Source organism: Xiphias gladius, chromosome 20, assembly GCF_016859285.1.
Source record: "Xiphias gladius isolate SHS-SW01 ecotype Sanya breed wild chromosome 20, ASM1685928v1, whole genome shotgun sequence".
NCBI lineage: Eukaryota > Metazoa > Chordata > Actinopteri > Istiophoriformes > Xiphiidae > Xiphias > Xiphias gladius.
In genome coordinates, this window is record NC_053419.1 from 23,829,317 (window position 1) to 23,854,423 (window position 25,107).

Below are 25,107 nucleotides of genomic sequence, written 5' to 3' on the forward strand. Positions count from 1 at the left end.
TGAACTTGTGGCCAAGTGGTCCGGCGACGATTCTGGCCGCCGGCGGTAATGTTAAAAACACCCGACGCGACGCCGTGCTGCTCGTCCTCGCGCGGGGATTTCTGAGAGAAAAACGAGGGGAGCCGAGCGGGTCGTCGTGCTCCGACAGCCAGCCCCGAGCGACTCCTGCCTACGAGGCTATCCGTGCTGGGTGAGCCCACACTCGGCTAAGTGGCTGTCCGTCCGCCGCTTCCCGGCTGGCCGTGTGCCAAGCGCTTCCGTCCGCTCCTTTCGATTAAGCTGTTCGTTTTCCAGCTCCGGTATGGCACGTGTTTCGGTTAAGCCCCCGTCCGATTAGGGTTTTCCGTATTTTTAATTTTTTTTATAATTTTTTTTTTTTTTTTTTTTTGCTAGCACAGTGGTGCTGCTTGCTTTGTGGTTCAACTTCCTCCCACTGCGGCGGGGAGAGGCTGGTAAAACACGGAGCGGGTCATTGTTGGCCGGGGCTGGACCACATTGGGTGTCGACAGAGGAGAAACCATTATATTGTCAGGTTTTTGTTTTTGTTTTTGTTTGTTGTTGTTTTGTTTTTTGACATTTTACTCAGACAATATCTTGCACTGAACCAGAAACGAAAGCCCCGCGTCGCCGACGCCACTGCCCCCATTTCACGGGTAGGATTTTTCATTTAGGAGTTTTCGTCAGTGCTGATTCAGCCCGCCACTGGGAGTTTTACTGGGAATAGCGTCGACCGGTCTGTGTTTACGCGGAATTTCCCAGAGGAGGGAACTCGATAAAGAAGGACACGTTCGGGCCGGTCAGAGGTGGGCGAGTGAAAGCTGTAGCCTCGCCGCAGCACAGGCGGACGGGCTTGAATGACCCCCCCCCCGTCAGGCCGTGTCGCTTTTAAACAAGTCGCTTTTTCACGTTGCATCTGAACGGCCACGGAGCCTCCGCCGCTGACAGCCACCACGACAGCGCAGTGAGGGATTTTTTTTCTTTTTCTCGAGGATGCCCCAGTGAGAGCCGGGTGTATCGGTTCGGCGGGGGCGCAGTGCCGTTTCCTGGCCAGCGATGGTAATGCCCGCGACACACTGCCTACTCGGGTAGGCCCCCGTGGCTGCGGGCGAGACGGCGCGGGGCGGCGGAAGGCTAGCAGCGGCTCGTCGGCCGGATCTGCGCCTCCAGCAAAAACAGCTTTTGTAGTTTGCGCCGTTTTCTCATGCGCTGTGTCAGTAAGGTTGCTGTAACTCCCAATAGATACGACCCCGTCACATCATCAATGATTTGCATCTCTAAACACAAGTAGGTGAAACGGCCTGCACATAAATAAAAAAACACCACATTTCTGAGGCAACAACAACATCGACAGCGGCACAAGCAGGCCCCTGTCATTGTCTGCCGAGGGCCCCCACTCACACATGGAAAGAAAATATACATCTGCATCCAAGCGCAACCCTGAAATGGTCAGTAGTAAAAAAATACTGCAAGAAATCAGTCATCTGCAAAATACAGCAGATGCCTGCTTCTCCACCACATTCATAAAATTATGTTGCCCCCCCCCCACCCAGAAAAAAGTGCTGTCAAAACCAAACCAAACATAACACCAGGGATATTTTATACCCGGACAGTGCAGGGAAAGCTCTCACCAGAGCCTTTACCCAAGTGATAGTTACTGCCACAGTCAACGGAACACGACCCTGCAACTTTTTGGATCTTTGATTTAGGGCGACAACTAACAGTGAATTTATTTTTCAATTAACTTGCTGATTATTTTCTTGAAAAAAAAAAGTGAGAAAATGTCCAGCCCAGTACTCAAGTGATCAACAGCCCAAAAAACCCAGAGAACAGTTCAGTTCACTTAACAGGTAAAAGTCTTGCAGTGCACCTTTTTGCTGGAGTGAAAGTGCAGAGGTATTATCAAAAAAATGTACCTCAAGCATCAAAAGTAAAAGTGCTCGTTCTGCAGAAAAGTGGCGCTTGTCAGTGTCACGTTACCGGGGTTTTGTGACTAATGCGTGAACACCGAAACAGCGTTTTGCTGTTGTAGGTGGTCCAGGTGGAGCTCATTTCAACTTCTTCACCGGACAGTTAACTGCAGAACAATACATCATATTGTGTAAACGGATAATATGTTGTTTGTGTACAGAAATGGCAGGCCACAGTCGTTTTGCGTGGCTGGATTAACGTGTTACGGGGCCCCTTGTGACCAAAGTTCCGAAAACAAAAGTGACATGCTGGGGCTTTTAGGGCCCTGGGGCTCTGACCGTTTTTTTTCCTAGCTGGAAATCCAGTCTGTATTTCAGGCAAAGTTATCGAACTTAAACAGAGACGTTTAAGTTTTATCACCAAGCACAACTGCTGGTTGACAATAGACTGACACTGCTGTTGCCTATTGATTTACAAGTTAATACAGACTAAAATTGTAAATTTATAAAATCATATGCAGGTTAACTATGTCTGCAACCAACGATGATCGTCTGTATCAAGTTGTCTGCTGATTTTTTTATTTTTTTTATTTTGTTTTTTTAACTTTTTTTGACCAGTAATCCTAAACCAAAAGGATTCAATTTACAATAACAACAAACAGATAAGAGAAGAAAATCTTTGTGGCATTTTTGCTCCGTAATTGACTGAAATTAACGATGGATTATGAAAATTGTGTCAGAGGAATTTTTAGTCAGTTGACTAATTGATTAATTGACTGTCTCAGCTCTAAGTTTAAAAGAATGTGTGACTTACAAGCATTTGCTTCACATATATTAGTCTGATTGACATCTAGGCTTTATGTGTCTCTATCTATCAGATGATAAGCAGATACAGTGGTGGAAGTCAGTAAGGTTTAAGAAAGACAGTTTATTCAGCACTGGGAAGCAGCAGGGGTCAGAGGTGAAGGGTCACATGGGAACAGGGGTCTGTGGTAAGTTGTTACTGCTGAATACGGCGGATGGACTGGATCTGAGGGGTTTGGCAGTGGGAGCCAAACTCCCTGAAGTGTTTGTACTCCCCGCAGTGACGATCACACTCCATGATATACTGGTATCCACGATAACCAGGGTACTGGTAGCACACGAATCTGTTGAGAAATCACAGAGAGGAGGAAGTAGACACGAAATGTTGCAAAAGATGGCTGTTGTGAAACTCGAACCGGGATTATTTTTGAACTACTAAAGGGAGGCGGAAAAAAAAAATAGTCGAGTAGGAAACAAGAATGTGGAAGGAAAGGAGGAGTTGTGTAGTCGCCGGAGGACACTCACGCTCCAGACTGGACCCTGAGAGAGCCAACTTCATTGTTGCACCAGCCCATGGCCTGGAGGGAGGGATAATCGTCGCTAAGCTCACCCTTACGGCCCAGGAAGTTCTCACGCTCAAAGATTGTCATACGACACTCTCTGTGGTTCTGGAGGGCGAAAGAAAAAAAAAAAAGAACAAGAAATGCATACGAGTTGTTTTTCCAGTCGTTCGAGTTTTCAGTGATCATCTGACAAACACACCAGACACGGGAGAGATGATGACATTTTCTGAAGAGCAACCAAAGATGTGAGGGGAAAGGAATCCATGTTTGACTTACAGCGCAGGCAATAGGTCTGAAGGAGGTCAGTCTCTCAATGTGATAGGCATTGCTTCCGCCAAAAGCATCACACTGGGGGTACTCTCCCCTCTCCAGGACGAACTGCTGTCCCTGGTAGGAGGCGTGCTCATAACCCACCCAGCTGGGGGAAAAAGAGTTAAGAATTACTACCTTCTCTCCACCTGCCAAAGCTACAAGCTTTTCCCATCTTGAACGTGACGGCGACAGGGTTGCATTTTCTGCTCCTTTCAACGGATGTGAAACCGTTCTTTTCCGCGTGCGGATTTCTGTTTACTCACGCTCCGCTCTCCACCCTGAGGGAGCGCACGGTCTCGAAGCCGAACTCCATCACGTTGCCGCACTCAGAGGTGAACTCATGGCGGCGGCCCTGGAAGCACTCCTCATCGAAGACAATGATCTGTTGGGGAGATGCAGACACGGAAAAGCGGCCGATGAGCGTGAATGGACACGGCAGCACATATGAGCATCCTGGAAATGCCTCTTGATGTAAGAAATCAACCCAGTGGCTTAGTTTAAAGGCAGAAAACTGTTAGTCGGGATTGTTAAATGCACCAAATCGGGCAAAATGGCAATTTCTTTTAACCCGACAATCCATTTTTATCACTAGAATTATGAGAAAGAAGGCTACAGGCACAATCGTATGATATTAAATTTGGTATTTCGAGTGTCCTTATATGGTCTCCATTTATTCTGTTCTCTGCTTGGAAAGAAATGGCAAATCTCCTAGAAGAGCCGAGATAAATTGCCCGCCCACTCATCTGAGACATTTTACGCATCCCAGGGAAAACCAGTAGGTTGAAAAGGACCTCCAGTGAGTTGATGTATGAATCTGTTCCTCCGCCCGCAGACTCACCTTCCAGTGGCCAGAGAACTTGGTGCAATGGTGAGTCATCTTGTCTGGCAAAAAAAACCCAAAAACATAAAATGGTTGAGAGGGAGCTACAGTACGCACAGAGTTCACAATAACGAGGGGCAGCTCAGACGACTGTGTGCACACACTGAAGTCTGAGAGGTTAGCCAAACACGCATTTTTAAATAAAAACACTTGCAACACAGTGCTGGTAATCCAAAAACAGCTCACCAGGAAACCCACTACTGTAAAAACCAAGTGAAGCGTTGTTCTTGCTACATAACATGTAAAAATGGCCTGCGCAACGGCATCAGTGTGTATTTTAGAAGGCTGAAAAGCACCCGCAACATAGTGGCCTGGATACTGGAATCGGCCCGAATGCATCATTCCTGAACCGAAAAGCTTCTATTTATAGTTCCTGCACAAAAATGAAGCGGGGCAAAGACGCCAGAGGTCTCATCTAGACTCCTCTGGCTCTTTCTCCCACCCATTCTATCTCTTTATCTCATTTTCTGCCCATTTCCTCCCTGCTGCTGCTGCTACTGAGTTATTCCACTATCAGCACTGTTTATCTCACCCACTGGGTGCAGTGATGGCCGCCGGGCCCTGGAGCCCGGATGGCTCCTGTGTTTTGGGGTTTTTGTGTCTGTGCATATAGGGGGCTGGTATACCCTGGCTGTGCTGCCCTGTGCTGGCTGGCTGGCTGGCTGTGCTGGCTGGGTGGGTGAGGGACAGGGACTCACCTTGCTTTGATGCCCTTGGGTTGTCCTGCCTGAGAGTGAGAAGAGCCACGCGCCCCCACCCTTTTAAAGCCTCCCCTGGCAAGAGGCCATTCTGAAAGCCCCAGCTCAGCAGCAGGGAGGGGCTTTTCTTTGTCCCCCCCGACAAAAGCGTGGTTAATCTGTGGTGGGGCAGAAGTGCAGACACCACATTATCACCCTGGGCAGTGGACACGGAGACACGGGAATGGAAGAGAGACACGAAGCTCTGCGAGACGCTGAGAAAATACTGAGAGCCCAAGACATGGCAGGGTTGGAGGAGGGAGAGAAAAGATGTGGCTGAAAACTTTTTCCTTTTTTTTTTCTGAATCTAGGGCTGCGACGAACGATTGATTGTTTTCCTGTATAGATTAATCCACCGATCGTTTTCCTGATTAAATGTTCCATGAAACGTCGGCTCGCTTGCTTGTTCTATCCGACCAGCGGTCACAACCAAAAGATGTTCAGTTTACTATCGTACACGACAAAGACAAAGATCCACTCCTCGCAGTCGAGAAGCCGGAAACAGGGAATGTTTGGCATTTTTAAGCAATAACAACAAATTGGTCGCTGACTGTTTTTCTGTCAATCAATTATCAGTGAAATAATATCATCTCCATTTCAATCATCTCTGCGCGTATCTTATATGTACATATTTGACAATGTTGGTGCAGACCGGCTGCGTGGGATCAAAATACAGCCTCACTGATATGTCAATAGCGTTTGGTTAGGGAGACGTGATTTTCTGTGCAGACAGTGAGCACTGATCAAACGGGACTGCATGTATACATGCGGATACACAAACAGCAGAGAGGAAGTTATTCGTCCAGACATTTAGTGTAGAAATACTTCCCCCGAGCCTCTGTGCAGCACATGAATAATCCCTTTGATGACTCTGTGATAAGATGGCATGACCAAATGCTTTATAACCTAAAGTTTAAATCCCAAGAGACCATTTCTGTTTCATATGGGAAAATGTTTTCGAAGAGCTCTACCGAGAATATCTGCTAGATTCCAAAATGATTTCAGCACTTGAAAGGCTTTGTCATGAAAGTCACCTTTCATTGCAACCACTTTTCAAAATTAAAGTCATGCACAATTGTCCTTGTCACACATTATCCCTGTTACAAAAGATAAAAGTCAGCAATGTTTAAACACGTTCAACCAAGAGGTCGTAGAGCGTAGGATGACATCTTCTGCTGCTAGCCAGGGCTCGCGTGTGTGTGTGTGTGTGTGTGTGTGTGTGTGTGGGAGTGACTGCTTACAAAATCAGCCACTTGTAAACAAGAGAGCAGAGGCGCTGTATAGGCAGCAGGACTTTCTGAACAACAGCTCTATTTCCTGTGAGCCCAAAGGAATTCAAGCACAAGATCTGTATTTCAGCCACTTCTAGATATAATTTACTACTATAAATTCTGTTGCAATATAATCAACACATTCAACCTGAGTTCATCACTGTATAAAGGGCAAGTTCTTCTCAAATAAAGCATAAAGTCTGCTTACATGAGACCAAAACAATTTCCTCACTGTAACAGATGAGAGATGTGTTTATTAATTTTTGACTAATGTGATCCTGTGGTGTACCACAGAGATGAAAGCAGCCAAGAGAAAGTGGCGAACAGTTCCGAGGCGCGATGACTGGCCTAGTTAACCGCCGCGGTCAACACTGTGCCGGGTGAATGAGAGAATAAACAGGGGCAGCCGGTCGATGGCGGAGGTAGCGAAAGGTCACGGGGTCGGCAAAATCAATACGTTTCTACCTCACGACAGCATAAACGTGGACAGAAAGTACTGCGTGTTAAAGCGAGGCCCCCCTCGGACAACACGAATTGCCCGATTCAGTCATGTCCTGGTGATCAAAAAGGACAGATTCCATGTCTCACGTACATGATCTTGAGGAAGGGAATGTAGAAGAAAGAAGGAATGTGAGGAACTGACAGCAGCGTTGAAGAGAGGGCACAAAATTGTACGTCTGGAGAGGCCTCAAGGGGTCCTGAGACGGAGTCACCTGAACACTGTAAAACTGTCAAATCAGTAAGTGTCTTCCTCCTGAGTGTGCACTGCAAATCTGTTTTCAAGAGATGTAGGATCATTTGAAATATTTCACCTGAGTTTTGTTGTCATACCAAAATAATACTTTATTTTGAGAAATGTAAACTTTTTTTTTTTTCATTTAAAGGATCATTCTGGTGATGTACTACACTTTTCTAATTGCCAATAAATCTCACGAAAAGACCAAAACTAACCATTCATCGATGTTTCCCATGAACAAGCGCCGTGTGTGTATCCGAGCCTGGTGTGTCATGTTCCTCTGTGCCACGGAGCTTCAGCGGTGTCCAAGAACTATTAAAAACGCATCAGCGAGCCTTCATTACCGCGAATACACGGCGTACTCACAAGTGCACCAGATGTGGATTAATCCACCGCTGAAAATAGTCCCCGACAAATTCACTGTTTCCTCCCGTTTTTTGGAAATTATTTGGCCTTTTTTAAAAATAGAAGCATATATTTGTGACTTTATTTGTGCACATTCCTGATTAATGTCTGCTGTAGGAAACCAATGGGCTTGATGCTGAGAACCACAGACAGAGTTGGGGAATGTCAGAAAGTGTCGACACCAGCTTTATGCTTTAACCAACGTTTTGCAGAATTTCGAAAATAAGGAACTATATGATTCAATCTGTCAGAAAGAATAAGTGAAAAAGATCATGACTCAAACTGGGCACTCGTCTCAGTTTTTTAGTACATGATAGTTTTCCATACTCTGTGCTACAGACACATTTTGATCACCACCGAAAAAGAATTGAGGTTTGATACCCAGTCCAACGGGAACGGATTACACGGCGGGATTAGTTCACACCTAATCTGCGCGTATCAAACACAATTTAATCCATAGTGGAAATAACCACATCTGAGGTGATGTAATCCAGACGTAATCCGTCTGCAATCTTTAGTTCACCTCTAAAGTCCGGCGGGGAGGGATCCTCTTTTATTGTAATTATGATAGATTGATGGTTATTTTAGAATGAATGGAAAATTCTAACAGTGCATTAATGTATGAGCAGAGACCTTTGGAAGAAAAATCTTCCTCTTACGGATAAAGAGTTGAGTTCATGAGGAGTAAACGTCCCCCTCGCTCAGCTCAGTACACTCGGGGGTTAAAGCCTCACTTGGTCTTGTATGACCAGTAGCTCACAGTGGATAACATGAGCAAATTCTAGACAGATATAACAGTATAAAAGGACGTTACTGAGTCGGTTGGTGGAATGTGTGACATGGACAATGAGGCATTTAACGGTCGCCCCTTTTAAACAAAAGTTACGCAGGCTTCCTTAGTTCAACATTTTGGGAAATATGCTTATTATGTTTCTTCATGAGCATTACAGGAGAATATCGATCTCACTCTCACGCCCGTGTGTTAGGCATACGGCTGGCGGCAATCGGCCCAGCTTAGCCTAAAGAATGGGAGCAGGGGAAAATAATTTGTGCCTTTAGAGGCAGTTACGTAACGTTATGTTCTAACTACTTCTTGACGAACAAAGCCGGGTGCAGTGACTCTTGTCATCACGCCGCGGGCGGCAGGTGTTTTCTATAGCCAGAGACACCGCACAGAAACAGTTCCAGCGTGCGATTCCACGCGAAACTACAAATTGTTTTGTTGGCATTTACGTCCGTCTACAGATTAAAGGAACCAGATATGCGCGGGGTCTTTTTGTCAGCTTTAAGGGTTACACCGCAGTTCACCGAACGACACAAATCGGCGCTGAACTATTTTCTTTAAGAGAAGCAGCCGTGGGGTTAATCCTCGATTAGGCAGCTAAAACTCAAATAAATCAAAGCACCGTTGTGAAATCTTTTAAATGCTAAAACAAGGCAACATTTTACTGTTGTAGATAGAGTGAACAGGCGTTTATTGCCCGTTTTCTGTGTTGTTTTCTTGATGTGGTTCCTCAAAACCGAGAAGTGTCGTCGTTCAAATGAAAGGGTGGTTTAAAATATTGAGTCTTTGTTTTCAGGACCAAAGCTAGAAAATGTGTTGTATTTGTTTGTGCCTGCGTAGATGATAGAGCGAAGGGATTACCTCTTTGTGCCCTCTGAACCTTTGCATTCCTCCTCTCTACAGGCCACTATAGCTTACAGCCCCACCAGCCCAACACATGGGAAAAATGCCTTGGTCAGTGGTTTCCTTTGATAGCAAAACGCTTACAGGCAGGCCAGCGGGGCCGGCGGTGTTTCTAGGCGATGCAATGACCTGGCGGCTTTGGCACAGGCCAACTGTGATGACGAGAGGCTTTCTATTGTGCTGTGAGCCTCTACGTTTGGCCTTTGCCAGAGTATAAAAGCTTTGGTCGAGCGCTGAAGGGACCAGCACGAGCCAGCCTCCCTCACACGGCACTGCAAGCTATACTGACGCAGGTAAGGACACACAGACACAGACATACGCACCCGAACATCCATCACAGTACAGGGGGACAACCGCACATCATCCAGAGCCAGGACCCACTCCCTGCCCACCACACCCAGGCAAACCACCCTCGGCCTGGGGAAAGACCCAAACAGAAGTCCAGGGCCCAAATGAGCCTCCCACATAAACAGCAGACTTTTGCTTTAGTCCAAATCCCAAAAACATACCTACCTAACACCCCTCTGGCAAAGTTCACACCTCGGCGAAAGCAACATCGAACATTCATCTCTACTTCCCTTCTCCTTCCCTTTCCCTTTCTCCTCTGTCACTTCCATTTACACCTATATTTCTGTTCATCCCCTTGTCTTCTTCCATCTCTCACCCAGACTCTCCTGAAGCCCCTCACCATGTCTCAGACTGCCAAGTCCGCCTCCAGCCAGGGCACCGATGCCAAGGACAAGGGAGCCCCGGCCCCAGCTGCCTCCAGCAAGGCCACCAAGACCGGCGAGCCTGGTGTGGGATCCTTCAAAGTGAGTCATTGCAGTATTAGACATCTGCAGAGTCCGTACACTGTGTTTGGTTTAAAGGGTCGGTTCGCCCAAACATATCTTCTCATCCAGCCACGCAGATAGTTTTGGTTGGGTTTGCTCAGGTTCGGAGATATTCAGCGGGGTTTCTGCTGCCATCCCGTTTCTAAGGAGGTCAGTGGAATTTGGTTAGCGGTGCGTACAGAGTTTGAAAAACTGAACAGCAGTGTCTGTTTCCAGAAACCTGATTAAAGTAGTGAAAACTGCCCGCTGTGGATTATCCTATTGCTGATGAGTTTTTCAAATTGGGATGCTTTCAGCGCAACAAATGGCATTAAATCCCACAGTATTTGGGTTGGGACAAAAGGCAAAGTGGTTAGTCTTTGTGATTTGAGTGAACAGACCCTTTAAATGTGTGTGTGGGGGGGTTTTTTGTTTTTTTTTCATGTGAATTGTCGCTTAACATTGTTTCGGATTAGTTTACTTTTATTCAAATGAGTTAAGGAAGTGGATTTAACAGTGGTGAAAGAAGTATTCTGATCCCTTACCTGACTGTAAGTACAGTGGCAATACCGCTTGTGTAAATATACAGTTGCAAGTCTTTAAAAAATGTATGTAAGTAAAAAATACACAAGTATTATTGGAATAAAATGCTCAAATTACAAAAGTAAAATTATTGCAAATTGTATTATTGGTGCAATAACTTACGAGCAAAATTTTAGTCCTGTGGCTGGCAAAGGTGGAGCCAACATTGAACTATGTTATATACTGTTGGGTAGTAGAACTACCAGAATACTTCATTCAATATTTTTTGTGCGTAAAATCTCATCTGGAAAGTAACCAGTTACCACATCTGTCAAATAAACGCATTGGAGTGAAAAGTACAATATTTTTTCATTCCGTTAAATGTGTTGGACCAAAAATATAAAGGAGCAGAAAATGAAAGCACTCTGCTAAATGCACCTAGTTACTTTTGTACTAGTAACACTTGTTCTTGTGGCACATCTGGAGATGGGTTATGATGAACTGACGCTGATGCTTAGAGAACGTGGACGAGGACTTGTCCTCGTGCCTGGAAAGAATTCAGAGTCACATTTTAATTGACTATTTAGACAGTGTCAGGCTCTGGAGCAGGCGCGGCTGCTCAAACGAAGACAGAGTTACTTCCCCGCTTTCGTAGAGTCATTTTTATCTCTGTGACCACTGAAATGAAGGGGACACGGCCAGGACACGTGAAGGATGCGATGGTTGCTGCTTTGCCCGCTGTTGTAACTTGTGATGTCTCCCCTGTGCAGATCATGCTGTTCGACCAGGAGAACTTCCAGGGCAGGATGGTTGAGGTCCAGAATGAGTGTATGAATGTGTCTGACCGTGGCATCGATAGAGTGCGTAGTATCATTGTGGAGTGCGGCCCGTAAGTGGACACACATATACACAAACCCGATTTTACCAGCCCGACAAACCCTCTGTGTACCTTCTCTCTATTCACTTGTCCTTCCCTGTTACCTCCCCTCTAATTTCTCTCTCTGTCCTCTCCCCCCCTTGTGCCCCCCCTGTGCCTGGCGGCCCCCCTTCTCCAGCTTTGTTGCCTTTGAGCAGACTAACTTCCGTGGGGAGATGTTCATCCTGGAGAAGGGAGAGTATCCTCGCTGGGACACCTGGAGCAACTCCTACCGCAGCGACTGCCTTGTGTCCCTCAGGCCCATCCGCATTGTACGTTTAACAGTGTATATACCATCGTATGTAGAAAGGAATTATGAAATTCCCTCCTTTACTCAGTCAGAGGTTGAAAGCAAAACCCTGTGGTGCGAGGCATGACATTAAATCAAAAACTTTGATTGACCTGATTAGGCTGAGATGCATTTAACACCAGAAACCTAAGTTGTTCAATAGAGGAAAATGGCCACAACTAGGGAAACAACTAATGATTATTTTCATTTTGGATTAATTTGAAGATTGTTGTCCTGATTCATCGATTAATGCTGTTTCTCGTAAAACGGGAGAAAGTAGTGAAATTCGTTACGTTATAATTTGTCAGAGCCCAAGTTGACCAACAGTCCGAAACCAGAAGACAGTTTGAGAAATTTGAAGGTCGTTCAATTTAGAATCATATATACGACAAAGAAAAGCTGCAAATAGTCACATTCGAGAAGCTGGAACCATGAATGTTTTGGCAGTTTGGCTTGAAAAATGACTGAAAAGACGAATAAATGATCAAAATAGTTCCTGAATAATTTTCGGTCCCTGGACTAATCAAGTAATCAACAAATTGTTCAACCTCTCGAGACAGCTTTGCTACCTTTAGATCCTTACCTCTAGAGGGGTAGGGTCCTACTTTTTTTTTTTAACCTAAAACTAAAGGGTTTATCCTCTTTGTGATGGCCTTTTTAGGACATTTTAAACTCAGCTTGTGTCTGAAGTGAAGTGTTGGACAAGCAGGAAGTTTGACCTGATGGTGACGCTACATGAACAGTCAAGGGATCACCACAGTCATTAGGATTCATCATCAGGAGTTTGTACCAAATTTCATTGCAATTCATCCAATAGTTGTTGAGATATTTCATTCTGGACCAAAAACAGACAGATAGACCAACGCTGCCTTAGAGCCACAGCACGATGACAAAAATAACACAAAAACAGGAATTTCACAAATTAACATGTGACATAAAGACTAACTCTTAATTTCCCACGCCTCAATCCCTCCCTGCAGGACAGCACGGAGCACAAGATCTGCCTGTATGAGCTGTCCGACTTCAAGGGCAACAAGATGGAGATCCAGGAGGATGATGTGCCCACCCTCTGGGCGCATGGCTTCTGTGACAGAGTGGGCAGCGTGAGGGTGCCAGGAGGAGCGTGAGTTGACACAAACACACACTGTGCTGGCTTCAGCTTCTGAGGTTTCAAAATGAATGGATTCAGTGGAGGCTCCAGACTTGTAGGCATGCGTTTTTTAGCGACATGTCAGTGAGTAACGACATGCCATACAGCCTGAGAGCAAACCTATCTGTTCATTTTCCATATATAACTAAAAGCGGAGGCTCTGTACTGCAAATAATGTTTTAGACATAGCTTCAGAGGAAGCTGCAGGCCCCTAGAGTTACACTACAATGTAGTTGTTCATAAAAAGCAGTATGACATGTCATCACAAGGCTTAAAGCTGACTGCATGGTGTTTTGTTTTTGATAAATGTGTATTTTTAGCCACAATTTTTTCTTCATATCACTATGACTGAAGTCTCACAGCGAAATACACATCTACTCATTTTGACTCCTCCGCTTGACCTTCCCAATGACTACTAGAACTCTTAAAGGATGCCTACAACCTCATCAATGACCACAGGAACCTCTTTAAGAGCCCCGAAAATTTCCTCAGTGGTCATCGGACCCTCCTCAGTGACCCTAAGACCCTCCTAAAGGACTTCCAGACTTTTGAGCCTTCCTAAAGAACACCTAGACTGTCCTCACTAGAAGTTCTTAAAAGAACCTAGGGAACCTCTTCAGTGACCTCTTGGACCTCTGAAAATGACTTTAGAAGGGAATCTTGGAACCTCCGAAACACTCCCAGAACCTTCTGACTGTCTACTAATACCTCTTAAAGGACTTCAAGGACCTCTTACAGGTCCTGTAAAACCTTTTCAATGAACACTACAATGTCCTTGAGGATCCCTAAAACCTCCTCAGTCACTGCTAAACCTCAAATACTAAAATACTTAAATACTAAAACCTAAAATACTTCTAGGACCTCCTAATGGACTCGTAGCGCCTCTTAAAGTAACACCAGAGCCTCCTCAGTGACCACAAGAACCTCCTAAAGGACTTCTAGAACCTCCTACGGGACTTCTAGAACCTCTCCGGCGACCACTAAAATGTGTTGAAGGATACCTAGAATGTCCTCACTCACCGCCTCCTCCTGACATACGTATAAGACCTCCTAATGCAACCCTTGACCCTCCTAAGGGACCCTTCAAACCTCCTTTAGTGACCGCTGAGAACCTCCTTAATCGCTGTTAGGTCCTCTTGAAGGACCTCTAATCTCCAGTCTATTCAGAAGTCCTATAATGTGAAAGGAATGTTAGTTATCATATCATAGAGTTTATAGGGATACTAATTGATATTAAAAGCGCCCCATAAACAGCCCATAGTTATACAACAGGGGATAGAAAACACATTAAAGTCAATATGAACCGTGAGTTCAACACCAAGACCTGTGGTGAATATTAGAGCAAAACTCGGCATTAACTCTCCTCACCCTCTCCGTATCTCTATCAGGTGGGTTGGTTACCAGTACCCTGGCTACAGAGGCTACCAGTACCTGTTTGAGTGCGGTGACTACAGACACTACAACGACTTCTGCGCCTTCCAGCCCCAGATCCAGTCCATGCGTCGTATCAGGGACATGCAGTTCCACCAGAGAGGATGCTTCACCCTCACCGCCGCCAGCAAGTGAATGACACCTGCTGGCCTTCCGGTGCTGTTGTAGCCATGCAGCCCTCTCCGCTTTTTATTTCTTCAAACGCCCCCTTTCTCCAATCCTTTCCTAAAACACCATCGTCGCTCCATCCCAAAGGAAAGACAGAATGAGAGCAAATACACTGGACAACCTTAACTGACTTTTTATGGTGCTAAAAAATAAACATGTTGTGAAAACCCTGAAACCTCCCTGGCTGGATTACCTTTATTCATTCCACAGAAAAATCACTCTTTTCAGGTGGTTTGTTAGGCCCTTAAAGTACTTAACTTTTTATCAAATTTATCTCCTAAGGCAGACCCATCACTTTAATTGACCGGCCTAATGTGTGGCTGTTGTACATTTAGTACATGCTATTTTTCAATATCTTTTCGTATGACAAAATTATCTTTGTGGCATCTTCTTGACCTAAAACAAATTACACAGTAACCTGAAATTAACTATATTCACTGTATTCGTGTGTACGGTTGCTAATAATACATATGAGAATGGAGATATCATATGGGATATGATCAATATAATATTACAAACTCAGTGTAAGTACAAATATGAATAGTTGGGATATTATCTATGGTATTTTTGGGTAGCACTTAAATCCTCCCTGTTTATCATACACAAGCAGTATATAAACATATAATACGCTGTTTAAAACACATGTAGTTTTAAGCGGATATAGGGACTTTTTTTTGAAGTGTTTTAAGTGTTAATGTACTGTATTTTCAACAATTATAACTTCTCCTATTAAGACGTATTATATATCATTGCAACTGTATTTTACCTCATTGTCATTAATCATCTGTTTCTGTACCGGCATCCAGTTACGGATGCTTCACAGGAGGAGTTAAAGTTTTTGACAAATACATCAATAAACACTTTAAAAGACCTAATATCTGCTTACAATTACATTACAGTGTGTTATAAGCCGTTTATTAAATGTTTGTGTATTACAGATTAAGAATTTTCATTATGAGGGTGGGGGGAGGAGATGCAGGCAGTGGTGGTGGTGGTGGGTTGGGGTGGGGGGTGAGCTTTTACTCGAACAAAAAGAGGAATCATTGTGCCAGGTAATCACACAAATAAAAATGAAGTATCATAAGGATTATGCAGGGAGCTCTTCATGTCGAGTAGAAACAAATATATTGAGGGAGAATAAAAAGGTATAGATGTTCATTCGAGTAATTTCGGTCAGTAATCTCATAGGTTGGTTTTGACGCTTTCTTCTTTTGCAGCTAAAGAGTTTGTTTGCTAACACATATTTTCTTGTTAACAACCAATTATTTTTATTCCAAAAGAAAACAGAAGAGGGTGTAGTAACTGTGTGTCTCAAAATAATGTTTATGATAATGTTTATATTGTTTGATAACTCTATACCTGCTTTGTGGTTTAAGTTCATAATATCTTTATACGCAATATGTCTTTTCATTTAGTGAAACAGACCATATGGAATAGATTCACAAACATTAGCAAGTCCCCTATATGTGACGGGGATTTTATAAGTCATCATGAATTCGTTGTAAGTACATATACAGTCAATGTATCCCAGTCTCACAATGAAATACACATCTGTTCATTTTCACATTTTCACTGATCCCCTTCACTGACCACTAGAACCCCTTCAATGAGGGTTAAAACCTCATAAAATGCCACAAGACCCTAGTAAAGGACATCTACAACCTTGTGGTGACCACTAGAACCTCTTTAATGACTCCTAGACCCTCGTACGTGACCCCTAGAATCCCCTCAGTGACAACTAGAGCCTCCTCACAGGCCACAGGAGCTTCCTAAAGCACCTCTAGAATTTCGAAAATGACCAAAAAACATCTTAAAAAAAACCCCATACAACCTCCGGCGACCTCTAGAACCTCTTCAAAGACCATCGAACTTCCTAAAGGACCCCTAGAACCCCCTCAGTGGCAACTAGAAACCTCTTAAAACAAACCCTGGAACCTCCTCAGTGGCCTGTAGAACCTCCTTTTGAGCAGCTTTACAAACAAGAGTAAATCCTCTATATGCGACAGGGATTTTATAAGTCATCGTGCATTTGTTGTAAGTATACAAATGGCATTATTATACTATGGACTGTGCCAAAGAATGCACCCTGGCATACATTTGACAAGTTTACATCAGGTAGTGATAATTCTGGCCACATGCTGCCTTCACTTGTCCTTGAAAGCTCCTTTATCCACGTTCGGTGTTTTGGAAACATTTCGTGGCTGTACTTGTGTCTTTCTAAAGGACGACAAAAAATACACTCAGTTACAAAAAATCACGAGACAATACACTTAAACTTTTGGCTGGTGTGTGATTTTACCGTTTTGAATCCGTCGAATATTTGACGATAAAATGCTTGAGCGAATAAGTTGTGCGCTAAGAATTCCGACATCACCCAAAGGCAGCAGTGTGCTTGATAACACCTCAGTTAAAACGAATCGGTGGAGGGTTGTGCATCAGACCGAGAGGAAGGAACCATGGCTGCCCTTTTCAAAGCAAGGAAAGGTGGGTACATCGAGAGGAAAAAGGCAGAACAATTAAAGATTAAAATAACAAACACTGCTCAACCGCGAAGTGCGATGCTAGCTTCATATTAGCTAGATACGTGCATTGAAAATACCATAGAGCAGTGATTAGCATCGCCTGCTACATAGCCAGTACATGCCCTGGGAACCTAACCTATCTCATTATCGTTTTTAACCATGTCACTGATAACCAGGCAGTGAAAATTTAAAATGTGTGTCAGCTTTAGTCAAGTGACATAAGAAACGCGGCGACAGCTGAAAGGGATAACGTGTCTCTGGCTGTTAGCTGCTCGGCTAGCTGCGACCTTTTAACAGTTGCAGACTCCTTTCCGGCGAGGACAGTCCGCTCAGCTGGTCGCCAGACGGTTTACCAGCTCTCATTGTTCCTTTTCGGGGGTAAAAACAAAACAAAACAAAACAAAACAACAACTCTCGGGCCGAGTCGAAGGTGACTGACGGTGAGGGTGACCTTTCACCTACATAACACGGCGCTCACGAGTGGGCTGGTGCTGCCTTCACAGACGGGAGGGAGTCGGTGCAAACCGCGGCGGCACGGCGGGGAACGTGGCGAATCCTCCAAGTGTTAAGGCACTTTTGTATTTCATCAACTTAAAAGCCAGGAGAAGAAAAAAAAAAAAAAAAGTCCAACGGTATTTGTGACATGTGCTACTGAATCGGTACGTAGTAAATCCAAGGGATACTCCAAATCCAATCCGAAATCCAAATGAAGAATAGCAAGACTCTTAAACTGCAGGAAAAGAAAAGAGTCTGCAAGCTGTTATATCTGCCAAACGTAACAGGGCATCAACATTTGAAGAAAAGCACGTTTTTTAACACCCGTTTGCTTCAGGGGTTGTATTTACTACTTCCCCCTTTAAGGAAAAAAAATCAACAAAATATGTAATCTGCCCAAACGTTTGTGTACAACTTTGTTTGACAAGGACAGTGCTCATTAATTAATACAATAAGAGATGACTTTAATCGAGCCTGAGTTAACACAAAGGGCTACCTTTCATTTGTTGTCCCTGGCAGAGGTGGAAGAAGTATTTAGATCTTTGACTTTTAGTAAAGTAGAGGTACAGAAGTATCCTCAGCAAAATCTCCTGAAAGCAGCCTTAAGGCAGCAGAACGGCTCCACTGAAGAGTTATATTTTGTGACAGTTATTGTTGTGGAAGGGCGTTAGTCAACCTATTTAAAGTCTAAATGCCGTTTAAAGCCCACGTTCAGATTTGTGAAACCTTTCTTTTATTTATGAAAGCAAAAAAAAAACACCTCGACTACATTTACACGTCATTAACAAGTAACTCAAGTAATTGTTTAAACCACAGTTTCAATTTTGTGAAACCTTTTAATTCAATTTGTGGAGCCAGGAAAAAAGGGCAATTTCACAGCTTTTATTTTCACATCTTGTCTGTATCAGACCACATCTAGATCAAAAACCACTATGCCTAGACCTGTTACATCTGGACTAGGTTTAAAGGAGGAGAACTAAGACTGTTTAAAACACAGTGTCAGATTTGGTAAACCTTAATTCTATTTGTGAAAACACAATTTCACAGCTTTTTTTTTCCCATCTAGACCACATTGGACTAGATCAAAAACCACTACACTTAAACTCGTTAGAACAGGGAAATGTATATATATCTCTCTATTACAATAACAAACATCCCGGTTTATGTGTAGTTTCATATCACAATATTGGTAATACATTGTGTCAGTAAAGTCGCCCAGTTTTAGCACGTCCCTTGGCACTTCTCCTTTTCACTGTCCTGACAGCTAATCAAATCTGACTCCATCATAACAAATCAAATCGAACTGTGAACTCTGTGATTCATTACGCCCATAATAACATCATGTGTCACTTCTGGCCGGCCACAGGCATCTCTGGAGCTGCAGCTGGGTCTCAGTGTTTGGTCTCATCATCAAACCAGTCGATCACAGGATCGTATCAACTGAGAAAAAAAACCTGAATCTTATCACAATAGACATAAAGCATATACTGTATCCTGTAATGCCAGGGGATTTCTCTGCACAGTTTTACACAACATAAAATGACACAGTGGGTTTTTTTTTTTATTAATTGCAAATTCCATTAGCTGGATTAGGATAATTTTACAACTTGTAATTAATAAATACAACATTTTCTTCCTTGTATTAACTTGCTGACGAAAGTCTTCAAGTCTCTAGATAGAAAAATGAAGCAGAGCTGCAACCATTACTCAGTTAATCGAAAGAAAATCAATGGCCGGTTACTTTTTAAAAAGAGATTCCTTCTTAGGTTTGAGGAATAAAACCTGTTGTCATTGAAGAGATGCTGGGGCAACGCACATTAAACATAGATTTGAGGTGAACCGTGGCATGAAATTACCCTGGTCACACCCCTTTGTTCCTTCACATGCCTGCCGGCAAAATTATGAACGATTACCTTTTGGATTAATCGCTCAGCCTATGAGACATCAGAAAACAGTGAAATACTGTCCATCCCAGTTTCCCAGAGTCCAAGGCTGCGAAGTCACCTTTGGCTCTGGGAGATGTAATGGGCAGTTTTGAGCTATTTCAGTCTGTACCAAAGTGCCGGACCCTTCAACTGACACTAGCATAGCCAAACAGCGACGACTCTTGAGTATTGCGACCTTTTTATTTTTCTCTCCCTCAGCTCTTGGCTTGTGTCTCGGTGGTTGTCGAGGTCTGTCTCAGCTGGCAGAGTTACCGGAGACTCATCAGATACTGAGACAGACCTGCAGAGACTACGCTGACAGAGAACTAATCCCAATCGCTGCCAGACTCGATAAAGAGCATTCTTACCCCTCCCAGCAGGTACACACACACACACACACACACACACACACACACACACGCAGAGCTGCACAGTGTGATAACTTAACAGTACCTTATGAGTTGGGCTTAAATTTGATCCCATTTTAATTCAGTGTTTCAGGGGCCAAAATAAGATCCATGGACATGTTTTATGAGGAAAACCAGTTTAGAAGTCAACTTTACTTTAAAGCGGCTATAATCAATATTTTTATGATGACAATATATGCAATGAAAAGGGGAAGAGAGTCTTTGGAAGTGAAGAATCTACAGATAATTATCAGCTGAATCTGCAGCTCCACTCGGCTTTGTGGAGCTTTACAGCGGGTTTCAGCTCATTGTTTATCCGTCTGAACCACAGCTTTATTACTTTGGTTCACTCACTGCTCTCATAGCCTCGTTTTCAGCCACAGCAGGCAGATGTTTTCAGAGAAACAGCTGTAAAAAGCCACCGTCCGCTACCTGCTCAGCAGCAACCAGCAGACAGACACAGTCAGAGACCAGCTGGTGAACGTAGCGGAGCGTTTAGCAGCTGAAGAGCCAGAGGTTTCCCTCAGGAGCCGGTGGAGACCAAGGTACCAAACGCATTAATGTCAATTCTCTTGCACTTGTCCAGATTCAGGAGTTGGGGGCGATGGGGGTGATGGCCATGGAGGTACCAGAGGAGCTGGGTGGTGCTGGGATGGACTATCTGGCGTACAGCGTGGCTATGGAGGAAATCAGCCGAGGCTGTGCCAGCACTGGAGTCGTGGTCTCTGTTAACAATGTGGGTACAGCCCGTCAGCATAGAGGAACCTGCATGAATATATCTGGTGTGGCATTCTGTTAGTGCAGGTCTTAGGATGTTAATTTTCTTGTCCTGGTCTCTGATTCTGTTCTCAGTCTCTCTACATCGGACCAATATTGAAGTTTGGTACAGAAGAACAGAAAAAGCAGTGGATCACACCGTTCACCACCGGAGAGAAGGTGGGCTGTTTCGCCCTCAGTGAGCCAGGTAAATGTGACACCTCGCACATACTTTGACGTTTGATTACCGTACCCGAAAGATATGAAATCAAAGACAGTGTATGTATGATGTTGTTTTTACATGATCTTAAACAAAGCTTGGGAAGAGCAGCAATAATGACTTATTTTTCCCGTGCATGCTGTTATTGTCAAGTACCTGAATGAATACTAAACCAACATACATTAAATCTGCATTAAGATGATACATTGCAAGATTTTTACCCATAAGTTGTAGTGGGAAGCTAAAGTTGAACATTAACACGTGTAAAAAGTCTTGGAATTGTGCGCCGTGCGTCTTCCGGTTGTTTGGGTTAACAGTGAAACACGGGCGTAGAAAGCCTTCTTAAATCCGGCTGATTGCTGAGTGTCTTGTTAAAATGTTGCTCCACCACGAGCCTCCAGAGCAGCTTCAGGGCTGCCTGCTGTAGATTCTCCAAGTCTGTGGAGCTCTACTGGAGGGATGAACACCATTCTTCCAGAAGAAGTCCCCTTCTCATTTGGTGTTTGGGCGACGGCGGCGGAGAGAGCGCTGCCCGAGGCTGGAATTAGGCTTCTCTCAAGATGCACGTAAGCATCTTTGCAGACCCACTCGGAGAAGGGTGTAGACGCAGACGTGCACACCTCCCGAATCGCAGGGTGTTGCGCGGAGCTGCGCATCAGGCAAACTGATCGGGGGTCAGACCATCTGTTGCAGGACTCCTTGCCACTGTCTCTTTTAGAGCGTGAAAGTTTTTGCAGAACCTGGTTTAAAATCCATATCTGCTTGAATTGAAATCGCAGGTAACGGCAGTGATGCAGGCGCAGCCTCCACGGTGGCTCAGCAGGATCAAGACGAGTGGGTGCTGAATGGAACCAAAGCCTGGATCACCAACAGCTGGGACGCCTCCGCCACTGTCGTGTTCGCCACCACGGACAAGAAACTCAAACACAAGGCATGACACAGCACATTTTAATGTGGAGAACAAAGAGATAAAAAGAGCAGACTGTTCAAACGAGGGCTATAAGTGCAACACCGGTGATCCTCCCTCTCCTTTATGGTTCTTATTTGCTCGAGCTATTTTTTGTCTTCCGTGTCTGCAGGGTATCAGTGCATTCCTGATCCCCATGCCACACCCGGGGCTTTCTCTAGGGAAGAAGGAAGATAAGCTGGGCATCAGAGCCTCGTCCACTGCTAACATCATCCTGGAGGACTGCAGGATACCACTGGGCAACATGCTGGGTCCTCGGGGTGCTGGATTCAAGATCGCCATGGTATTTTAAAACATTCAACTTACTGTTCCACAGAAACTGCGCTTACATGGCGCCTGTTATTCCACTAATATTTCAGAGTAAGAGGTGAATCCAACTAAAAAAGTCTCTCTGTAAACACCTTTAGGGAGGATTAAACCTTTCACAAATCAAATGAAAACGCGTCATGTAAACATCCAGTTTTTGTGATCGTCTCCTTCAGTCTCTGCCTGCATGCGTGTCCATGTGACAATGCGAAGTTGAGGTTTGTGTGAGATTTAGCAGTTGGCTTGCCCTCCTCTTTTAACACCTGCAGAAGTAATGGAACAGGCTCCTCAACAGAAAGCACGGCACTAAACCCACAGTGGTGCCAAACATTAGACGCTGGCCCATTTTCGTGAAATGTTTGCTGAGGGGAGGGTGTGGAATTTGCATATGCCGCATGTAAACAGGACAGCTTTATTTCGTGATAATGATTCAGAGCAATTTCATTTGGAAAGAGACATAATACTGCAGCAGAGAGAACCAGGCCTGTATTTGAAACTGACGGGCCTTTATTTATAATTTTTCCTTATTTAAAAAAATATATATTTGAATCCTATTTTAATAAAAATCCTCCCTGTAAACTCAACACATCCTCCATGTTTACCTGTTATCTTGTTAATGCACAGTTCTTAAGCACTAATCCGATCGGTACAGCAACAGGGTCACGTCACACTCATCAGTCTGCTGCTTGTTACTTCATCTTGTACTGTTTTCGTTCGCTCATTAATTCCATTCTCTGCCATTTAGCTGTTTTTCCTAATCACAGTAACATTACCATCAGTGATTCCTCAGGCTTCCAAATGCCAGTATTTCTGGTTAAAAGCCTTCCAGCAGCTCGAAGGGGCCTAATCCGGTTTTTAAGATTTTTTTCCTTTTTTTTTTTTTTTTTCTTGGCTTTTTAAAAAAAAAATTGAATCGGGCAGTGACGCTGTTAGAGACAGACAGGAAACATGGGGAGAGAGAGGGGTGTGACATACGAGAGAGTGGAATCGGGGGCTTCGCGGTTACATTTTACGCACCTTTAACTACAAGGCTACCCGGCAGCCTTCAAAGGGCATAGTCATAACGACCGATTTGGTTCTTAGTCTGAAAACATCTGCAGGAAGCGTTGACTGTCACTGGAAGTAACTTGAACAGCAGAACAGCCAAGTGGGAAACGATCAGAAATAATTAGTGAATGAAAACGGTATTTGTGTTTACAAATAGAAAGTAAGAGACACGACTCTGTTGTTATACTGATGGAATTAGCTCTGTGAAAATGTGTATCGTACGGAATTTACCATGTGAGCTATCAGAGATCTGGTCCTCAACGTTGTTTTTCCTGCTTTTATTACTGACCGGCCTTTATTTGAATAGAATGGAATTTTCTGTTGCAGACCAACAGACCATCTATTCATGCGACTCTCTTTACAAAAGCACAAACTCGATTGAAAACATCCTTGAAGCCTCCATTGTAACGACGAGTTTACGTGCTTGTCTGTGCCACAGCAAACCCTGGACAGCGGACGGATCGGTATTGCAGCTCAGGCTCTCGGTATCGCTCAGGCTTCTCTGGACTGTGCTGCGGACTACGCGCACAAACGCACCGCATTCGGAGCCCCCATCGGCAAGCTGCAGGCCATACAGGTAACATGACCGCTGATCAGTTACCCTCTTCTCAATTACAGGGTGACGGGCTTAGAGGAAAACCTGGGTTATTGCGCTGAAATCTGGGAACAGGGTGGCATTGCTAGAAATAGGTCCAGGAGGGCAACACGCACAATCAGACAGGGTCTCTAGAAGCGAACAATTCATCCAGATTATCTAAACCACTTTTATTTTTATTTAGAACTGAAAGTGAACGCGGCTGAAAAGTCGGCAATAATCCCTCAATGCGGAGAAAAACTGTACAGTAGGTCAAAGTTTAGGTCGAGGTGCCGCGTGGAGTTTCTTGTAAACAAACAAAAGTTATTTTTACTTTCGGTGTCACTCACCAAAATGCATTGTGTGTTTCCTTGAGGTTTAGCAAACGTGCTGAATGCATGTCCTTCCTCATAGAACATGTGAAAAACCAATTTTTCTTAAAAGTTTGAATCCTGCATTTTTTTTTTACACCCTTGTTTACTAGGTTGCAGTCTTCTTCCCTGCCTTTGGTGGCGTATTGTCGCATTTCTCGGCACGTTACCGCCACCTGTAGATCAGTGGGATAGCGTGACACCATGGGCAGGACTGTGTATTGCATCAACCACACGCCGGAGATAAACAAAAGTGGAACCCACTCACCAACACATAATCAGCTCCGTAACACTTTTGGAGGTCGAAAACCTCACAGGGAACCTTTAAGTTTCTAAGTCTTCAGAATATAGTTTTAAAATGCCCATCACAGTTTCCCAGAGACCAGGGTGATGTCTTCAGATGCCCTTTTTAGTCCAATCGACAGTCCAAAACCCAAAGACATTCAGTTTACTGTGATATAAAAGAGAGAGAAGCAATGAGTCTTCACATTAGGAACCCGCAAATGTTTGGCATTTCTGCTCTACAATCGCTTACAATCATTTACAGCATTTATCAACATCTGTGATCGATTTTCTGTCCATCAAATAATCGACTTGTGGCTTCAGCACTAACTGGGCGTTTCCCACAATGTCTAGTTCAAACTGGCTGACATGGCTGTGGCATTAGAGAGTGCCCGTCTGCTCACCTGGAAGGCCGCGCTTCTTCGAGATTCAAAGAAGCCCTTCACCAAGGTACGCCGTCACCCCTGATGAACCGAACCAAGCCCTCGCAGTAGAACGCCAAGTAAATTACCCTCCGCTCTTCTGTCCCTGCAGGAAGCAGCCATGGCCAAGCTGGCCGCGTCTGAAGCTGCCACCTTCTGCTCACATCAGGTAAGAAACCAAAAGAAGAATGTTAAGACACTCAATAAACCCCTCAAGACGACT

The 25,107-nt window shown here is 44.3% G+C and overlaps 3 protein-coding genes across 4 annotated transcripts in view; 2 read left to right on the plus strand and 1 right to left on the minus strand.

Annotated features, from left to right (window-relative positions):
* Positions 1–14,715, plus strand: crybb1 (crystallin, beta B1). 2 transcript variants are annotated; one of them, XM_040156711.1, is made up of 7 exons: positions 1–190; positions 9,303–9,595; positions 9,971–10,114; positions 11,407–11,525; positions 11,692–11,824; positions 12,822–12,964; positions 14,380–14,715. In XM_040156711.1, exons 3-7 carry the CDS (start codon positions 9,992–9,994, stop codon positions 14,555–14,557), a joined length of 696 nt encoding a protein of 231 aa, XP_040012645.1. In that variant the 5' UTR covers positions 1–190; positions 9,303–9,595; positions 9,971–9,991; the 3' UTR covers positions 14,558–14,715. The 2 variants fall into 2 exon arrangements, with proteins under 2 accessions (XP_040012645.1, XP_040012646.1); XM_040156712.1 differs by lacking the exon at positions 1–190 and adding an exon at positions 786–961.
* Positions 2,908–17,649, minus strand: cryba4 (crystallin, beta A4). The gene is made up of 7 exons (XM_040156714.1): positions 17,575–17,649; positions 5,165–5,322; positions 4,425–4,468; positions 3,850–3,968; positions 3,551–3,692; positions 3,237–3,379; positions 2,908–3,055 (listed from the first exon to the last, which is right to left on the minus strand). The coding sequence occupies exons 3-7, from the start codon at positions 4,461–4,463 to the stop codon at positions 2,908–2,910; spliced, it is 591 nt and encodes a 196-aa protein (XP_040012648.1). The 5' UTR covers positions 4,464–4,468; positions 5,165–5,322; positions 17,575–17,649.
* acads (acyl-CoA dehydrogenase short chain) overlaps positions 17,003–25,107 on the plus strand; it is an 11,027-nt gene continuing 2,922 nt past the window's right edge. Inside the window, exons 1-9 of the mRNA XM_040156708.1 lie at positions 17,003–17,074; positions 19,752–19,912; positions 20,526–20,675; positions 20,792–20,903; positions 21,695–21,846; positions 21,995–22,165; positions 23,675–23,812; positions 24,817–24,912; positions 24,997–25,053. Coding sequence (XP_040012642.1) covers positions 17,047–17,074; positions 19,752–19,912; positions 20,526–20,675; positions 20,792–20,903; positions 21,695–21,846; positions 21,995–22,165; positions 23,675–23,812; positions 24,817–24,912; positions 24,997–25,053 — 1,065 coding nt within the window. The 5' untranslated portion in view covers positions 17,003–17,046. The remainder of the gene's footprint in view (positions 17,075–19,751; positions 19,913–20,525; positions 20,676–20,791; positions 20,904–21,694; positions 21,847–21,994; positions 22,166–23,674; positions 23,813–24,816; positions 24,913–24,996; positions 25,054–25,107) is intronic.

What these genes read in the sequence shown, in the direction of transcription:
- cryba4 (XM_040156714.1), bottom strand. Translation starts at nt 4,463, where the DNA reads ATGACTCACCATTGCACCAAGTTCTCTGGCCACTGGAAG. An exon ending in CTCAGGGTGGAGAGCGGAGC is followed by an intron (nt 3,693 to 3,849) that starts GTGAGTAAACAG and finishes TTTTTCCCCCAG; the next exon opens with CTGGGTGGGTTATGAGCACG. An exon ending in TCAGACCTATTGCCTGCGCT is followed by an intron (nt 3,380 to 3,550) that starts GTAAGTCAAACA and finishes TTCGCCCTCCAG; the next exon opens with AACCACAGAGAGTGTCGTAT.
- crybb1 (XM_040156711.1), top strand. Translation starts at nt 9,992, where the DNA reads ATGTCTCAGACTGCCAAGTCCGCCTCCAGCCAGGGCACCGATGCCAAG. An exon ending in CCCTCAGGCCCATCCGCATT is followed by an intron (nt 11,825 to 12,821) that starts GTACGTTTAACA and finishes CCCTCCCTGCAG; the next exon opens with GACAGCACGGAGCACAAGAT. An exon ending in GTGAGGGTGCCAGGAGGAGC is followed by an intron (nt 12,965 to 14,379) that starts GTGAGTTGACAC and finishes TATCTCTATCAG; the next exon opens with GTGGGTTGGTTACCAGTACC.